General features: G+C 54.6%; 2 protein-coding genes across 2 annotated transcripts in view; one reads left to right on the plus strand and one right to left on the minus strand.

Annotated features, from left to right (window-relative positions):
• The window catches only part of INSYN2A (inhibitory synaptic factor 2A), a 41,331-nt gene extending 38,899 nt beyond the window's left edge, over nucleotides 1-2,432 (plus strand). The window contains exon 3 of the mRNA XM_004700875.2: nucleotides 859-2,432. Coding sequence (XP_004700932.1) covers nucleotides 859-1,045 — 187 coding nt within the window. The 3' untranslated portion in view covers nucleotides 1,046-2,432. The remainder of the gene's footprint in view (nucleotides 1-858) is intronic.
• DOCK1 (dedicator of cytokinesis 1) overlaps nucleotides 1-17,339 on the minus strand; it is a 408,265-nt gene that overhangs the window by 263,839 nt on the left and 127,087 nt on the right. The window contains exons 25-26 of the mRNA XM_004701236.2: nucleotides 12,104-12,231; nucleotides 9,689-9,784 (exon numbers count right to left, since the gene is read on the minus strand). Of these exons, the coding sequence (XP_004701293.1) occupies nucleotides 9,689-9,784; nucleotides 12,104-12,231 (224 nt within the window). The remainder of the gene's footprint in view (nucleotides 1-9,688; nucleotides 9,785-12,103; nucleotides 12,232-17,339) is intronic.

The raw sequence follows: 17,339 nt of genomic DNA on the forward strand, positions 1-17,339 counted from the left end.
ATAAGATATGTGCAGTGTGCATAGAAATTTGTTCATAGTTTTTTTAAAAAAACTATAGCCTGGCCCTCCAGCGGGTCTGAGGGACAGTGAACTGGCCCCCTGTTTAAAAAGTTTGAGGACCCCTGCCTTAGAACATCAGATCCCGCAGTGGGAGATGATTATCTCATTACGTAACCGACAAACAAACCACCCAACATCCACTAACTTCCACACCAGTGAGCAGCACGGCCCAGCCAGAGGGGGCACAATTCGGTCCCGGGTGCTCCCTCGAGGAGTGCACCGCTGGCACAATGGCAGGCACCTAGGCTCTTCCTCACGTCATTCCCAGGAAGCTAGTCCGTGGAGAAGGTAAGCCAGGTCCTTTCTCATATCTTCTGAGTGTTCCACAGGGACAGCGGGCCCCCATGTCTCCTGGCTTCCACACTGTGGCACCCACATGCCCCACCCTCCTGGTTTCCACACTGTGGCACCCACATGCCCCACGAAGGCCCCCGAAGGTGCCTACTGGTGTGCCTACGGCATCTCCTGATGTGCGTGTGTGAGGTCTGTCTCTTCTCTAAGGGCAGATAATAGGCGTCCTGTCACTTCTTCCATCTCAGCGGCTGACACTGAACGCAAATGAAGTCCATTTGCAAAGAAAGAACCTGTTCCCAGACCGTCACAGGGCCTCCAGCTGAGCCCAGGGAGCGGCTTAAATAAGACACCTTGCAAAGTCATGTCCAGAACGGTCTGAGCATGACAGGGAGTATCCTCATTGTCACCTGCAATTAGCCTGGCGGGATAGGACCACACTCTTGGCGCCCCAAGTGGGGTCTTTGTCCCCCAGCACTGAACTCTTCCCCCCTCTTTCCTTTCCAGTGTGGAGCTGGATTTTAAGCAGCAAGAAGACAAGCTCCAACCAGTTCTGAGGAAACTCCATTCTATTGAGGAAACTCAGGTCGCACCCTTGCCTTACTCTCAGGAGATGTACGCCTCCTCCACTCCCAAGCAAAAATCCAAAACGGAATCTAAAAAGCACGCCAGATGGAAACTCTGGTTCCTATGAAACTCGCCATGTCCAGAACGGAAAGGCCGCCTTTGGAACGCCCCGGAGTCAGGTGAAGCCTTTACCTTCCGAGACCCAGGGGATGGGCCGCAGCCTGGTGTTGGCTTGGGCAGAGTCACGCCTGAGCACCAGAACAGATGACCCGCCGGGCGCCAGGCATTGCCCCCACCCGCACCTCGCCAGCTGCTCCTGGCAGAGGGCTGCTGTGGGAGTCAAACTGGCACTGATGAAGACAGGTTAAAAACTCTCTTGGCCCCAGCCCCCTCTCCAGGCCTGTGAGAACCACGTGACCAACCCACGGATGGGCCCGCCGCGGTCACTCTGCACAGCCAGGAGCGCAGTGTTCGATCCGAGCCTTTATTTCCATTAATTAAGCAAGGAGCAGCGGCAGCCTTACGTTTGCAGAGGACCTCATTTTGCATTTCGTTTTGCAAACACGCAGGCGGCGGGGCCGTTTTCAGCACACCCAATTCTGGAGAAAGCACAATTTTTTCCCCAAGTGGTCAGAGACCACGAGTAACCCCTCTCGCAAATGTGACAATGTGTATACTTGCCCTTCATGTGCTGTAGCTCCCTGCCCGGCGACCGTATCACCGCGCCCCGCACCACACCTCAGACCTGCCCTCCTCTCCATCCCCAAACCCAACACGCGTTTACTGTTCATTTTCCAAACGGCCAGCAGCCAGGAGTCTCCCCGCCAGGGGGACCTGCCTTCGCACGTGAGACCATCACAGGCCTGGGGTTTCATCTTTTGGTCCCCGCCAGGCCGAAGGATGAATTCTGGCAAGCACTTGAGAAGAGATGGATCGATGGTGACTGCTGGATAGAGGGGCCTGAGAAGCCCCGCTGCCACCCCAAAGTGTTCTTGGCCACCTAGGGTCCCTCTTCGGACACATGGTACGCTACTGTCAGCTCAGCCAATGTTTTAAATGACTCCCCCTCTTGCTTCATCAGCCTTCTGGGAACCCCGACCATCTCAGCGAGAAACCACGTGGTTAGTGTAGCTGCTACCAGCCCCCATGTCCCCCACGGTCAGCCAACTCATAGTCCCGCAGTGACATTTTAGGGAAAAGCTGTGAATTGACGTTTTTAGCTATTTTTTTAAATCAACCACGCCACCCCTGGACTTCTCTCTGGATTCCGCACCATGCTGGAAATTTCCATTCCTTTATTTTTTCACTCATTCCTTTGCACAATTTGCAAATCTCTTTTTATAGGAAAACCCCAAATCCTGGGGCCGCCTGATGACTTTTGTCAATCGGTTTTGTTTTTTTCCTTTCTGCCTTTCATGATAGGAAAGCTTACGCTGCCTTCCAGGGAGGGGGCATGACTTGGATTTCGAATAGTCCGAACCACCTGAGGACACCAGCCGCCAAGCGTCCGTCCAGCCCGCAGCGCTGACCTGCTGGACCCCCTGATGAGATGCCAGAAAGGAGGGGCTTCCCTCCATGGGAGGGACTTCCTTGGGTGTTTTTATTTGTCTGTCTGTCTGTTTCAGATTGGCACTATTTTTCGCCACATTTACTTCCTGACTCAACAGTGAGTCCGTCTAGTTCTAAGTGTTTGGGAATCTACTAGGACTTGGGCGGGGTCAGTGGACACACAGCGGAACCGAGTAGAAGAGCAACCCTGGGAGTGGTCCTGGGGGTGACTCCAGCCGCACCAGTCACAGTCAGGTCTAAGCTGCAGCAGGTGGGGCAAGTGCCCTAAGTGCCCTGGGCATCACTTGAAGGGGCTGTCACCCAAAAGTATGTATTAACCCCATGTAGCCCAATGTCCTTCCTCAAGAAAGGTGGACACAGAGGCACAGCGAAAGGGGACATTCCAAGGCTGCTGACAAAGGGACAGGTGGAAGGCTTTATGCTCCCTCCTCGGAACAATCCAAGTCCATTCCTCTTAACATGGGGGCAGGGGGGACAGCCATTTAGGGATTTCCCCTGGGTACTCGATGTGGGTAGGGGCAGCACTGTCTGGATTGCCCCCAGGGCCCGGTCTCCCCTCACTGTGGAGCTGATTGCTTTAGTAAGGGTCCCTATCTGAAAGCCCCAATGTCCCTTATCGGTATAAAGAGGCGACTGATAGCCCCCAGAGAAAGTGCAATTGTTTCCTCGTAGACAAAGCGTTGGTGACTATGTTTAGTGCACTGTATCCTGTTTTTAACTGAGGCGAGGAGAGAGGCAACAAGTTAGTGTTCTAAGACACACACACACACACACACACACACACCCCGACACACCCCACATGAGAATTGGAATAAGGGTGTGTCAGCAGCTCTCTGATCAGATTCAGAGTAGCCAATGCCAGAAATAGAGAAAAGCAGAATGTTAAGAGTCAGGAGGGAGGTTCTATGAGATTCAAATTATATCCCAAAGAGAGAGACAATGATTGTCCGAAGCCTTCTGTGCCCAATTGCAATGTGTCGCTAGCAGATGACCCTCAGACAGATCCAGCGAAAACTTGCGATTCCAATCCAAGGTCCACACGACACTGTCCCTTCATATGTAGATGTACACTCGGCGTTCCATATAGAGATTAAATTATTAAACTTGTCATTAAGTTCTTTATTAATTTTTAAATAAAAAAAAAGAGAAAGAAACGGTTGCATTTTGTGTCACTTAGGCCCAGGCTGGATCTTTTAAAGACAAAAGGGGGCTGCAGGAAAGTGCCCAAGTCTGGCGGGACAGGACGGAGGGGCTAGTTTGGGGGTGGGGAGGGGTCTGCTACTTCCCCAAAGGCCCTTGTTCTCGGTAAACAGCTGCAACAAGAATCGTTTGGCCACCCAACCAGCCACCACCCGGTGCTTGCTATGAGAGCCACAGCCACTGGAGTGGATACCCGGCTCTCTGCACCTGGACTGCAGATCTTGGGCCCTCCCCTGCACTTGCAGGAGAGTGGGCAGCCACAAGGTCTGGGCAACCCTTCGGGCTAGAAAGGCCCTGGCTGGTGGCCCATGTTGGCCTGCCCACTACCAGGTTGCCGGGCTCTGAGAAGTGGCTGGACTCAAAGCCATAAACTGTGCCATCGTCCTTGTGTCAGGTGACTGGTTCCAACTAGGGTACCCAGCAGTACCCCTATTCTTGGCACGCCACCCCAGATGCTGTGGCCGCCATACATGCCACTCAATGGGAAATAAATGGGCCATACACTTCTGGCATGCCACACCTTCTGTAAGGTAAAGCTGACATCCGCAGGGTCAGGGTCTCTTTGGAGGCGTCTGTGCCAGCAGGTACCCCGTCAGAGCCCCACCCTCCATCAGAGCTCTGCCCATCGCTGGCAGGTGCTCAGGGAGCAGGCAGGGACCCCCTTCAGAGCCTTGTGCACACAGTTGAATGGGGACCCTCAGCCAGATGCTGCCCTGCTCAGAGCCTCCTGCTGGACCAATCACCAAATTCCCTGCCGTCCAAGTCAAGCCTGACTCACAGCGACCCTCAGGGACAGGGTAGAATGGTCCCTGTGGGTTTCTGAGACAGACTCTTTATTAAAGTAGAAAGCCTCGTTCCCCAACCCCCCTCCCAGGAGCGGCTGGTGGCTTCAAACTGCTGACCTTGGGAACCCACTGTGCCAGCAGGGCTTCTACCCACGACACCACGAAGGTTCCTTGTCTCAGCAGAGGTCCAAACTCCCATCGCAGCAAACGTGTAACTCCTAGTATTGGGTTGTGTTTCTAGACCCCAGAGAAGGAAAAGTGACTGCATGTTGAAAGGGCCCAGGAGGAGAAAGTGCAGCCGGCCACGTAGAAGCAGCGGCCGCAGCGGGGTCAACTGCTGCGGCGAATCTCAAAGCAGAAGGAACCACGAGCTACTCAACCCAGCTGCTTTCTACCTAGCCCCAAGTACAGCGGCGCAGGAGCCCACGGCACTGCCAGGGCCACGTGCCACTTGACGGCTGCCTGCTCAAAAACGCCGGTGACGGTGAGGGACACCCTCTGAAGCAGGAAGAGGGAACGGGAATCTTACATCGCACTCAACTCAAGCCGAGCTTTGCCCTCAGGTACCAGGCAGCAGCAGGGCAGCGGGGCAGTGACCTCAGACTGTGGCCAAGTGGCTGCCAAGCATCTGCCAGACACCCCCGTTTTGGTGGGTGGGTGAGTTAGTTTATTACGCCAACCTAGCCAATAAACACATGTGGGATTAATTGAAGGGCAGAGGGATAAATAGCTCGGTGAGCCTCGCCTTTCTAGTTCTCGGGTCTCTTGCTTTGTGATGGTCGGACCAGGGTGTAGCTACCTTAGTGGTTCCCTGCTTCAGCTGGCAAGGCTGACTTTCTGCAAGACATCCCCAAGGAGAAGGAAGCTGCATGGACCTACCCCGATGCAGCCCTGGGTGCTGGGGCAGTCGTGTGGAGACCCCTGCCAGCACTGAGATGCTTACACATTCACTGACTCGGCTTTCCTCCTGCAGTCGGCATCATTGCGTCTGTTTTGTGAGATGGAGGAGGACTTTGTGGATTAATTTTGGACATATGGGTTAATGGGTTGATGTTGGACTTGTGGGTTTGGGCAGCACTGGGTTGGGATGTTTTCTTGATGCACACTTAACCTTTATATAAAACTCCCTCTTATACATGAGTTACTGTGGATTTGTTTCTCTAAAGTACCCAGACGAACGCAGTGGGCATCCGAAGGACCTGCGACTCCACCATTGCAAAGAAAGCCTGTTCTTCCTCTGAAAGGAAGAAAAATGCATAATAAAGGCAATACTTGGGATCGTGGTATATTTTTATCGCTTGCTTGACATGCATTCTGCATTCCACTGTTATTCTAGGCAGGAGCTGCCAAATTGGTTCCGACTCGTAGCTGCCCTCCAGAAGGAAGCAGGCCTGGCCCTGGGCCGTCCTCACAATGGTTGCGATGTCTGAGGCACACCTCACAGCCAGCGTGTCACTCCATCTTGCTGCACGTCTGCCTTGGTTTTCGCTGCCCCTCTACTGTACCAAGCACGATGTCCTTCTCTGTGGACCGGTCACTCCTGACAACACGTCCAAAATACAGAAGACAAAGACTCACCAAGGCTTGGGTCAGGCAAACCTTAGCCCTCCAAGGATCATCCTCACTCTCCAACACGTTAAAAGAGGTCTTGGGCAGCAGATTCCGGATGAAGTGAACCGAAATAAGCTACAGCCAGTGGCATAATGGGATTGTTTCACAACATACTATAGATCTAGCTGAGAACTCCTAAACCCAACTGACTGCCATCAACTTGCTTCTGACTCACACGACGTTAGAGGCCAGAATAGAACTGCCCCTGTAGATTCCGGAGATTGAAATATTTAAGAGGGCAGACAGTCTCATCCTCCTCCCCCAGAGGGGCTGGTGGGTTCAAACCGCTGGCGTCATGGTGAGCAGTGCAGGGCATGTAGCCCCTTATGCCATACAGAGCAGGGCAGGGCACAGCTGATCCAGTTATGGGTGGCAGCCCACAGTCCTCCGTCCTGTACATCCGTTGGCTAGCACCAATTGGCAGGCCACCCCGCGATCTCCATTAAGAACTTCATCTGATGGAACTGCACTTCCATTTCAAATCTTATTGTTGACGGTCGCGTGGAATTAGTCGTTCCGCGGAGCCTGTCTACCCAAGAGGGTTTTTTGTGGTGGTGGTTATTTTTTAAATCACTTTCACTTACTTATTTATTTGATCCATTATCAGTGATTACTTAGAACTCTTAGGCTGATTCACCGACAGTCTCCAGGACATTTAGGCAGAAATCAAGCAGCACATCCAGATGGCAGCCTCTGTGCCAGGCAGCCTTGTGAATGTGCTGCGCCTTTTCCAGTCTAGAAGGCCCGCTGTCCACCCACCTCTGGTGGGACTACCTGCCCGGCTCTCCTTCTCATCAATAGCCGCCCAGCGAGGGCGAGGACATGAGGAGTTAGGCACACAGCGACGCCCGATTCGAATGGAAGAGCCAGAATGCTGCATGGGATGCACCCCAATCCTCCTCCGACTCAGCTGACAGCACAAAGGTGTGAGGGCGCAGCATCAGCGAGGAGACGCCCAGCTCAGGAGATGTGCGGTGGGCACGTGAGCACACGCTGCAGTATCTCACACCCCCGCGTGCCCATCTGGACCTGGGTCCCCTCCAGGCTAGAACTCTCTCCTCAGCTCACTTGAGTCCTCCCCATCTGCCATCTCCCCCACAGGCCCACCAAGCAGACCACCTCTGGAACTGCCCCCCACTCGGATGCTAGGAGTCCCACCACTTGGCCCCCAACCTCTGTGCAGGGCAGTGGATGAGTGAATGAGGTTCTTCTGACCACAGTCTCTACCACCAGAGGCCCCTTCCCTGGTGGGTGTGGGTAAGAGGAGGTGGGAGAAGACATCGAGTGATTGGGTATGGGGTTAATTGTGATGGCTCTTTTTCTGGGGGCAGTGGTTACACACCGGTCAGCAGGCCCAAACCACCAGCTGCTCCATGGGTGAAAGATGGGGTTTTCTGCTGCAGGCAATGTCTCAGAATCTCACTGGGACAGTTCCACCCTGCCCTAGAGGCTTGCCGTGAGTCAACGGACTTGATGGCAGTGAGCGTGTTTGTGTGTGTTGTTTACTTTTGTCATGCTGGGAACAGAATGAGCCACCACAGAAGCAGGAATGGAGGAAAACCTCACTACCGGTAAGAGATGGGCGAGGAGCGGAGCATGTCCTTTGGAGCCCAGATTCCTTCACAGGGAACCTCCTTGATCCCGCTGACAGCGTGAGCACACCAGAGGAGCGCGCGTCAAGGGAGCAGAACCAGGGGCCAGAGCGAGAGACAGAACAGTAGACGACTTCCCAGCCCGCACAGCGAGGAGGGCCGAGTGCTTTGGGGCAGGAGGCCGGCTTGCGGAGTCGGCTGCCTCTGGGCACTTTATAGGAGGAGCTGGGTTTGCTGACCCACAGAGCTGGAGTAGGGTGCCTTCGGGCTGAGGCTCACAGAAGAGTGGCATGACATTCAGGCATTTACTGGTAGCCCTAAAAGAGCTTTGTTAAATTGCCAATGCAAGACAGATGCTGGACCTAGAGGCTAAGGGCCAGAGAGAGAAGCCTTCCCGCTGGCCCGGCAGAGGAGAGACTGTCCAGCTGAGCTTTTCTCCCCTCAGTTGCAGCCTGGAACCTTCCCTCTTAGGCCCCCTAATTGCAGCCGTTGTCTGTCAGTTAGGTGAGGCTGCTGCAGTGGACGGTGGAGCCCAGTAGAAAAGCAAGAGTGCCGTGGAGACAGAGCACCACTAGCTATTCCAGTAGGAGGTCAGCATGAGCAATACCAGGCTTGGTTCGACTCCCAGCTGCCTATGCACCTGCCATGTTCCCCTGCTGTGATACAGAGTGACAGGCTGTCATCTTCGGGAGATGCCATCCCCTGAGGTCGGTTACAATGGAAGTCCTCCAAGGTCCCTCAGGACAGGACCCTGAGGAGCCAGGAATGCCAGAGCTCGAGGTGGGGAGGGGAGTAGGCGGTGTGCCTAGAATCCCCCAATGACAGCTCTTCAGAGCCTGTCTGCCCCCACCTAGCATACAAACGGGTGTCTGGACCATAGAAAAGAAGTCATGTGGAGGAGCGGTCAGAGGCAGGAATCAAGATCATAGAACACCAGGGAGAGCCCGCTGCACGGGAAGCAAATTCACCAGGAAGACTCTGTTTCCTGATTGGTCCACGTCCAGCCCACAGCTGCTGAGAATCCACGGCACAAGGGAGCATGTCAGGCAGCATGCAGGAGCCGCTGAGTCTCGCATGGGACTATTCTGAGGACCGGATGCAGTGGCGGCGGCAGGGTCTCCTCTGCTCCTTTGCTCACTGCCTGTGGCTCAGCCATGACGCAGCACCCTTGATTGCGACCCCCTCCCCAGGCACCCACACGCCCAGGGCTCTGTTCAGACTCTGCTTGCAGAGGGCCAGGTGACTCCCTGCTTACAGCATGATATAGGTGCACCCAGCCATGGAGGCCAGCAGACACTCCACATGGGCTCTGTGCTCACTGAGTAGGGAAGTCATCGTAAATGCCACCCTCTGAGGTCCAGGTCCGTTCAAATGGGACCCCAGCTGGAAGTCAACGAGACCAACAGGCAGGCGTGTGACTCTCTCCCTTAAGAAACCAAGCCTACAGGTAACGGCGGGCACACACCAGAGCGCGCACGCCAAAGACTAGAGAGGCCGCTATGTTGGGGTAAAAATGCTCTTTGGACAAAAGTGAGCTGGTAGTTCTCCAAGCCCAAACATGCTGCATCAGACAGACAGAAGCCTACCAGACCTAGTCTCGGAGCATCAACACAGCTAGGCAGCGGATCTCAGTGACTTCGGAAGGCCTTTCTGCATAAGATTTAAGGTAAAGAGATGGAGAGAAGCTAGCCGGAAAACTAAGAAAAACCTCTGTGGCATGAACTCTTCATCAGTAGACCCCCCCAGAACCCAACACTCTGGCTCTGAAACACTGGCTCCATTACCCCACGCGCTGAGACGCAGTTCTGGGGCAGCTAGGAGTGAGACGGGGCAGACAGAGGCAGCTCCCTGAGGGCTGCGGCTCACCACACACGAAACCAGAGCTGGTTTAACGCAAACCAGGAAAGGACCAAAAGGGTTTTCCGGCTTGAGAGCAAACGGCACTCAAAGGAAAGAAAGAGTCTCTTGGCCACAATTAGAGATGCAAGTATGTGTCTGTGGCCAGGCACTTACGATGAGCTCGGAGTCCCGGCCCATGGAGATGACGGTCCGGTTGACAGTACGAAGCAGCTTTTCCATGATGACCTGAACATGCCGCTGCGTGGGGCCCTGCAGGAGGGACAGAGCATGAGACACCGCTTCTCGGAGCAGCTCCGGGCTGCCAGCCCCCATGGCGGCTGCCACTAAATCCACTTATGCCGGAAAGGGTAAATTGATGACCTCCCTTGAACAAGATGAAAAATGGGCCCTGTCAGAGGCAGAAGAGGGGCCCTTCTCTTATTAATTGTGGGCCGTGAACGGAACCTAGTTCTGTAATCACGGCCATTTAATGTGAGCAACCCTTAGACATGGGAACAGAGCTGATGATGCAGGACGCACTGTTGCAGGTGCTGTTAGGTCAACATCCAGCACCCTACCACGTGGTCTCCCTTCTGACCCCTGACCTGTGTTCTAGGGGCTAAGAGTTTCCGCTTTCTTTTCTTACTCCGTTGTACTTTGTTGCTGTCCTTAGATTTGTTTGCGTTTTTTCGGTTTCAATGCTTTTCTGTATAAGAAGTCCAGGGCAGACGAATCTACAGAGTCAGTGGTGGAATGAATGGTTCCTTGGAGGTACTGGCAGGGGCGGGGCGGGGAAAGGGGGAGTTAATAACGGTGAGTGCAAGAGCGAAGACAACGTTCTAAAACTGAATGTGGTGACGACTGTCCTAATGGTATGAGACGTGAATAATGTGCCGTCGATGAAGCTATTTTTGGAGAGGAGCAGACCCGCGTGAGCATGAGGTGCTTTCTGATCCCCGATTGGCCCCCCAACTCATGTTCTGAAGCCCACATGGCCGTGTGTTGATGGGAGATCGGCAGAGACAGCTGCCGACAGTCCGGTCCCGTGTCAGACCCCGGTGGGTCAAACAAACACGCAGAGGACAGTGCCAACGCGTCCTGCTAGTGAACCATCATAGCCCCACGGGGTCACGGAGGTCCCTGTCGGCTTATGTGTAGGATGCATTTTGTGTCTGAGGGGCTTGGTGGTTTTTCTTCATCTGTTTTGCAAATGAGCCCTTCCCCCACGGCCAGGGCGGGCACAGGTTTCTCTGTAAGGCCCTGCCACCACATGCCCTCTTTGTTCCTATGACTTGGTGTCTCTGGGTCAATTCCCAGCCATGGGCAACCCCACATAACAGAGTGGAACCACCGCGTGGGTTTCCTAGGCTGCCATCTCTCCTGAAGCTGTTGACCAAGTCTTTCTCCCGTGGAGCCGCCGGGTGGGTTGGAACCAGCAACCTTTCAGTTAGCAGTGAGGCACAAAATCACAACACCACTTGACCCTGAGTCTTTGGCCCAGGAAGAAACAAACATGGCCTACAAGGATGGCCTGTTAGGGCGCTCAAAGCCACTCCATCACCGGGCCACCGTCTAGGGGGACAATCGAGTCAGGCCTCCTCCTTCAAGGAGCCCAGGATTTGAGAAACTAAAGGGGAGAGAAGGGTGCAGGGCTGTGTTGAGCAAGCAAGCGCCCGAAGGTCCCGTGGCAGGTAGACCGTGAAAAGCCATTCTGCCAAGGCAGATAGCCTGGCCTCGTCTGCGCATGCTGGGCGGGGATGTGAGTAGACTGGCCGCCCAGGCTCTAAAACACCTGCCCTTTCCTCGGTGTGTGCTTGTAGGGCTGCATCACTGCATGCACCATATTTACTCCAGGATAAGCCGACCCAAATATCAGCCAAGGCACCTAATTAACCATAAACAATGTGCTGATAAACTCTGGTTATACACGAGTATACATGGTATGGGGGTAGGGGGTGGGGGTGGGGGTGGGGATGAAGAGGGCCAGATTGTTGCAGTGTCTGCACCAACTTTTTAGGCCAAAAAAAAAAAAAAAAGTCAGTGGTATAAGCTTACAATTTATCGATGCAGAAATATGAGGGGACGGGAGCCCAAGCCAGCTTAAACAGAAGAGGGGGAGAGATTGCCTGTGGGGAGAGGCCCCGGGGGAGGGGGGAGGCCGTGGCTCTCAGGATAAGTCTTAGAAGACTTGCTGTTGAAACTCTCTGTCTGTTTGACCTGAATAGTTAAGGATTATAAAGCAAGGAAGTGCCTAAGTCATTAGCCTTTTATTTTAATTGTCAACTTTCCATATCAAAGCCTTTGTCTGAACTTGGGGATGCACATCTAGGACTTGCAGTGTGGTTCAGCCCAAGGAGACATGGGAAATCAACCCTTAAAATGCTAGACTCTCCCAGGGCTGGGAACTCCGCCTGGCAAAGTCATCATCAGCCATTCACCCCAGAGAAAGAAAGACTTGGGCTGGGGCCCTCCTCCTGCCGCATTTTCTGCAGGAAGCCTGCGTGGCTTCAATCGCAGGAGGCTGGTGGGGTGGGGTGGTGAAGGGCAGCCAGAGAGGCCCATGGGGTCCCCTGCAGACCCATCACTCACCACGTCCTTCTGGTACAGCACCTCCAGGATGTTGCTCAGCAGCTGGCAACAGGCCTCTAGGTCTTCCTGTCGCTCCAGGTGGTACTTGAGCTGGTCCGTCATCACAGGAAGCAGGATCTCTCTGCAGTCTGAGAGGACACGCAAGGGCCAGTCAGTGGGGCGCCCACCAAGAGACATCTCGGGTGGCTAGACTGGTTGGGCCTTCTCAGGCACGCCACATGGACGCTTTGGGGACCATGAGCCTAGTGTCATGACGCAGGGCCCTTGGGGTGCCACACACAATCACACCAAGACATCATGTGCCTGCAGATGTGGGAGTCTGCACCCACCCAGAGTCATGGCTCACAGCACATGTAGGCATGTGGAGCTTGAACCAACCACATAAGAACAAACGGGGATGCTGTGGCTGACCCTGCAGACTCACAGCAAGCCCGTGGGGCAGAGGTAAGCAGACCTGTTCCCTGGGGTTCTGAGGCTGTAAATGCTTGTGGGGGCAGACAGCCTCTTCTCTCTCCCTCAGAGCACCTGCTGGGTTAGAACTTCTGACCTTGGGGCTAGCAGCCCTATGCGTAACTCAGTGCATGGACAGAGCTCTCTGGTTGGGGAGGGGGAGGCAGTGGCATCAAAGGTGAATCAGCCCCCCCCCCTCCGAGAGAGAGGGGAAGGATGGTGGCAGATTCTCCTGTGATACAGTGCCCAAGGGGAGCAGCGTAGATGGAAACACAGAACAGCCTACTGACCTACTGCAATGATCCAAGGCTGTGCCCAGCCATGGAGGGTTCGAAGGAAGTGTTAATGACCAGAGAGAACAGGAAACCAGATGAGGATGGTACGGCATGGTGGTGAACGGGGGACGGAAAAGAGGAGACCTGGTCTGGGCGCAGAGGGGTCCAGGGAGAGGAGAGGCAGAGAGAGGAGATGGGCAGGGCTCCATTGTGAACAGGCTGACACTGAGACGTCTGCTGGACCCCCAGGGACCTGGCTAGTGGCCAGGTGGGTCCAGACTCCTGGAGCTCGGAGAAACCCTCTGTGCAGAGGCGGAGACTGGGGAAACTGCAGTCCTCAGACAGTGAGGGGAACCGAGTGTGGGGTGACTTAACTAGGGGAGGGCTTGGGGTGAAAAGGAAAAATCCCCCAGTCCCTTGAGGGCTTACGTCTTCCCAGAAGAGCTGTGGAAAGAAGCTGAAGAGGGATGGGCCAGACGGAGAGAAGCCCAAGGGGGTGCTGCTGAGACCCAGAGGACGGAGGAGTCAAGGTGTCCAGAGCAGGGGGCGATCAGGCCAGAGAGGACAGCCAGGGACAGGGCCTTCCAAGGCAGCCTCTTGAAAGAGCTGGGGAGAGGTGAGGACGTGGAGGTAGGGGCGCCTGAGAGCAGGGCTATGGGGACCCTGTCGAGCTCACATCATTTAGGCTCTCATTTATTTTGCAGATGGGAGCCCAGAAAGCATGTTCCAAAAATTAAAGAAAAATGCCGAGGCAGTGAGCAATACTATTACAGGCGAAATGCAATCACTAATGGCTCCAATTGGGAAATCCAACTGAACTCCAGCATTGTTTGCTTTCCAACTGCACCCCCTAGCCATCGATCCTCAGCCAGCCACCCCACGTCTCTGAAATGCAGTGCCCAGGCCCAGAGCCGGCTGGGCCCAGAAACAGGGCATACGCGGACCTGGGTTTTAGGGTTTCCCAGTTTAGGATTTACAAAATTAATGATAAGTAAAAGCAGTTTTACATTAATGCTTCTTGTGATTGTTTTGGTTTTTTTTTTTAATTACTAAGAGGTGGGGGGAGCAATCCCCAGTGGAATAGCTCCTGTAGATACAAAGTCCTAATTAGGAGACACTCTGAAGGCAGACAGTCAGACAGTACTGGGGAGAGGGGGGCGTAGAGGGGGTGGGAGGGACTTGACGGAGAAACAGTTCCTCCTGTTGGCTCCACTGTCTTCCGATGGGCCGCGAGCGGGCAGCTCACACTAATTCCATTTTGATGGACTCCCGTGGAAAGGGTTGATAGCAACTCGATTTTTCCTGAAGGCGATTTGGCCAGTGAATACATGGATATATGAGTTTACTTGTTGACTTCACAACTACAGCAATCAATACCTGGGCAGTGTCAATGCAAGCGAGGTGGCTGGGCAGAGGCCAGCCGAGACCTTGTGACTACCCCACCGGAAAGTCAGAGAAGGGAAGGGCTCATCAAGCCAAGAGGGTGCTGCCCTGCTGGGACCAGGATGGCTTCTCCAGGTCAGTGCTCCCTGGGGACTTGGGAAACTCCTGCTGACCAATCCATCTTCTTACTCAGCCCTTCCCTCCTGAGATGCTGGTGACAAACTGAAGTCCCAGGGAGAATTCCTCCCCAGATGCCCCAGTCCCTCGACCTCCCTGGGGAACAGCTCCCAAGGCCACATGGTCGCATGGGTGTGGGAGAATAGGAGAATGCAAATACCCGAGAACCACTCAGGGGAAGGATGGAAACGTGACTTCAGGGGCGATCCGGACAAGAAGTACTAAGCCACCGACCACATTGATTTCACACCTACCCTAAAGCCCAGTGTCCTCTGACAGCGGTGCCCACAAACTGCCCCCACCGCAGGAACTCTTGGTCTGCGGGCCTAAACCCTTAAAGGGCTTACGTCGCTCGCGCCAGGGGTCAGGAAGATGATGTCTTAGCAAACCATAGCGGGGCCCTATGTGTCCACACTTGCCCTTGCTGGTGTGTCATCTGCAGCCATCACGGTCCATGGATGCCCTCTCTGCCTTTAGCTGGAGACTCACCACCCAACAGGGCCACCCAACACATGGGTGCAGCCCTCAGCACCCTGTGTCTACTTGACCGTCCCCACTTCTACCGCCATTCCGAAGAACAAATTGAATCTCCAAGACCCTTCAGGATGGCCTTGCTAGGTTCTGAAAAAGGGTAGAAGGCACGCAGAACAGGTGGCAGAAGAACTGCCTTTGGGTTGGTGGGCGAGGTGCCTCCACGGATGGTTCAGTAAGACGGGCGAGCCCAACAGAGACCCTTCAGGCTCCTGTGCTGGGATGTCTTGGCTGAAAGCCATCCCTCCACGGCCTCCATTTACCTGCTGTGCTGGACATGTCGCTGTGGACCGCACTGCCCTCTGGTCTCATCTGTCGGAAGGACATGGGGTTGACTGTCTTCAGCAGGGAGCTGCTGTCAGCCATCTCTGACTGCCTACAGTGAATGCCCACCAGACACCCAGCACACAGGACGGTGCACTCTGCCTCTCTCACAGAGCCACGACTCTTCCTTGCTCACATTTAAAGATATTTCATCTTCTAGGGCCTTGAGAAAATAAACACCCATAAGCCTTGGGATAAACTAGTATCTTTTCAACATCAACCGAGAAGCTGTCCCTCCCTCCAGCGTCCCCCGGCATCCATGGCTGGTCCAGGACACATGGATAAGGGTGGTCATGATGAATCAGATCGACCCAATGGCCCCAAGTATGAGTGAACCGTTTATGGTGACAATGAGATGAGACCAGGCTTGCAGAAAGACTTTCTGAAAAGCAGTAGAAGTCACCACCTCCCACCACCTCCACCAACAGCAGCACCAACGGGACCTGAATCAGCAGCAGCAGCAGCAGCAGCATCTGCACAGCCCAGCAGACCCAGCAGCAGCAGGAGCCCTGCCTCTGACCTCTGACCCACAGGAAAATCAGGGCATAGCCAGAGCACGGACCATAAGCTAGGTGCCCAGGCTTCCCTGAGACCAACAGGAACAAGGTCCCTACCCAAGACGCCCTGCAGGACTCCTAGGGCACGGTCAAGTGGCAGCATGGCCCCTCAAACCCATCACCAGAAACCCACCCCGCCCACGAAGAAGGTCAGGAAGCCAGAGTCCTTCAGAGGGGCGTCCCCGCAGGCTGGAGCCGCAGATGTGGCCATCGGAGCTGCCTAGAGAGGGACTGGGTCTCTGTGGGCCCCATCTGAGCCACTGGAAACCCAGGTTCGCGTAAGCTTCCAATGCCAAGTCCTGAGGCCACTTTAAGTAAATGCGCTGCATTTTGCTTTGTCCTGTCCTTCTACCCTTCTTTAGCTGAATGTACTCTTTATCAACACCGGGGGCTTCTTGGTCTCATTCATAAAAGTGTCCCGAACATGCAGACCTGTAGCCGGGAGCTGACAGTGGTACGAGTGTGTGTGTGCATGTGTGTATATATCTGTGTGCATGTGTGTATGTGTATGTATGTATGTGTTTATATGTGTGTGCATGTGTGTATGCGTGTATATGTATGGGGTGGGGGGGGCGAGCACGTGCCCGTGCAATCACCCAACATGGAGAAGAGCTTTCTCTTCCTCGTAGATTGCTTGGTGACATTGACTTTCATCCCTATTACCATGCTCATTGTCTGTAGGTCACAGCGTCTAGCACTGTAAGTGGCACGGCAACCCGAAGCTGCCTGCCCCACCCTCGGGAGCCGTCCGAAGAGCAGAGACTCCCCACATGCTCCCTCCTGCCTTCCTGGTGACCCGGTTTTCCTGGCCAGTCTCCACGCTCATCTGGACAATGGCGCATGAGCATTTGGATGTGTGTGTGTGGGGGGGGGGGTTGTTCCGTTGGGCTTAACTGGCGATTGCGTGTGCCAGTTGAATTGCAGATGGTCTACAATTCAACCGTCTCTCTGAAAACCAGGCCTCCTTCCCGGCGTTGCCCCCAGCGACTCAGCTGCCTGCCTGGAAGCACACTCAAACGGCAGCCTCTCGGAGCCTCTTTCTCCGCAGCGGTCAGCCTATGGGCGACCGTGTTTCAAGAAATGGTGGGGCACACGCTTCAAATAACACGAAAGAGTTTTATCTTAAGCCAAGAGTGCAGGCAGGACACACACACACACTCACACAGGACTTACTTTAAGTGTTCAAAAACAAAGATGTCACTTTGAAGACTAAGGTGTACTTGACCTAAGCCATGGTGGGTTCGATCGCCTCGTGTGCACGTGGAAGCTGCACGGCGAACAAGCAAGGCCTCAGACGACAGCTTCATGTGAACTACGGGGGCTGCAAAGCACAGCCGAGGAAGGAGCAGCTCTGTCCTGGAAGAAGCGCAGCCAGAATGCCCCTGAGCCGTACGGGTGACGAGGCTGTGTCTCGTGTAGTTTGGATGCGTGACCAGGGGAGACCAGTCCTTGGTAAAGTGGAGGGGCAGCCAAAACGAGGAGGGCCCTCAGCGAGCTGAATGGACGCCGTGGCTCCAACAAGGGGCTCAAGCACAGCCC

The sequence above is a fragment of the Echinops telfairi genome, unplaced genomic scaffold, assembly GCF_000313985.2.
Source record: "Echinops telfairi isolate 266 unplaced genomic scaffold, ASM31398v2 ScPeMD7_70;HRSCAF=299, whole genome shotgun sequence".
Taxonomy (NCBI): domain Eukaryota; kingdom Metazoa; phylum Chordata; class Mammalia; order Afrosoricida; family Tenrecidae; genus Echinops; species Echinops telfairi.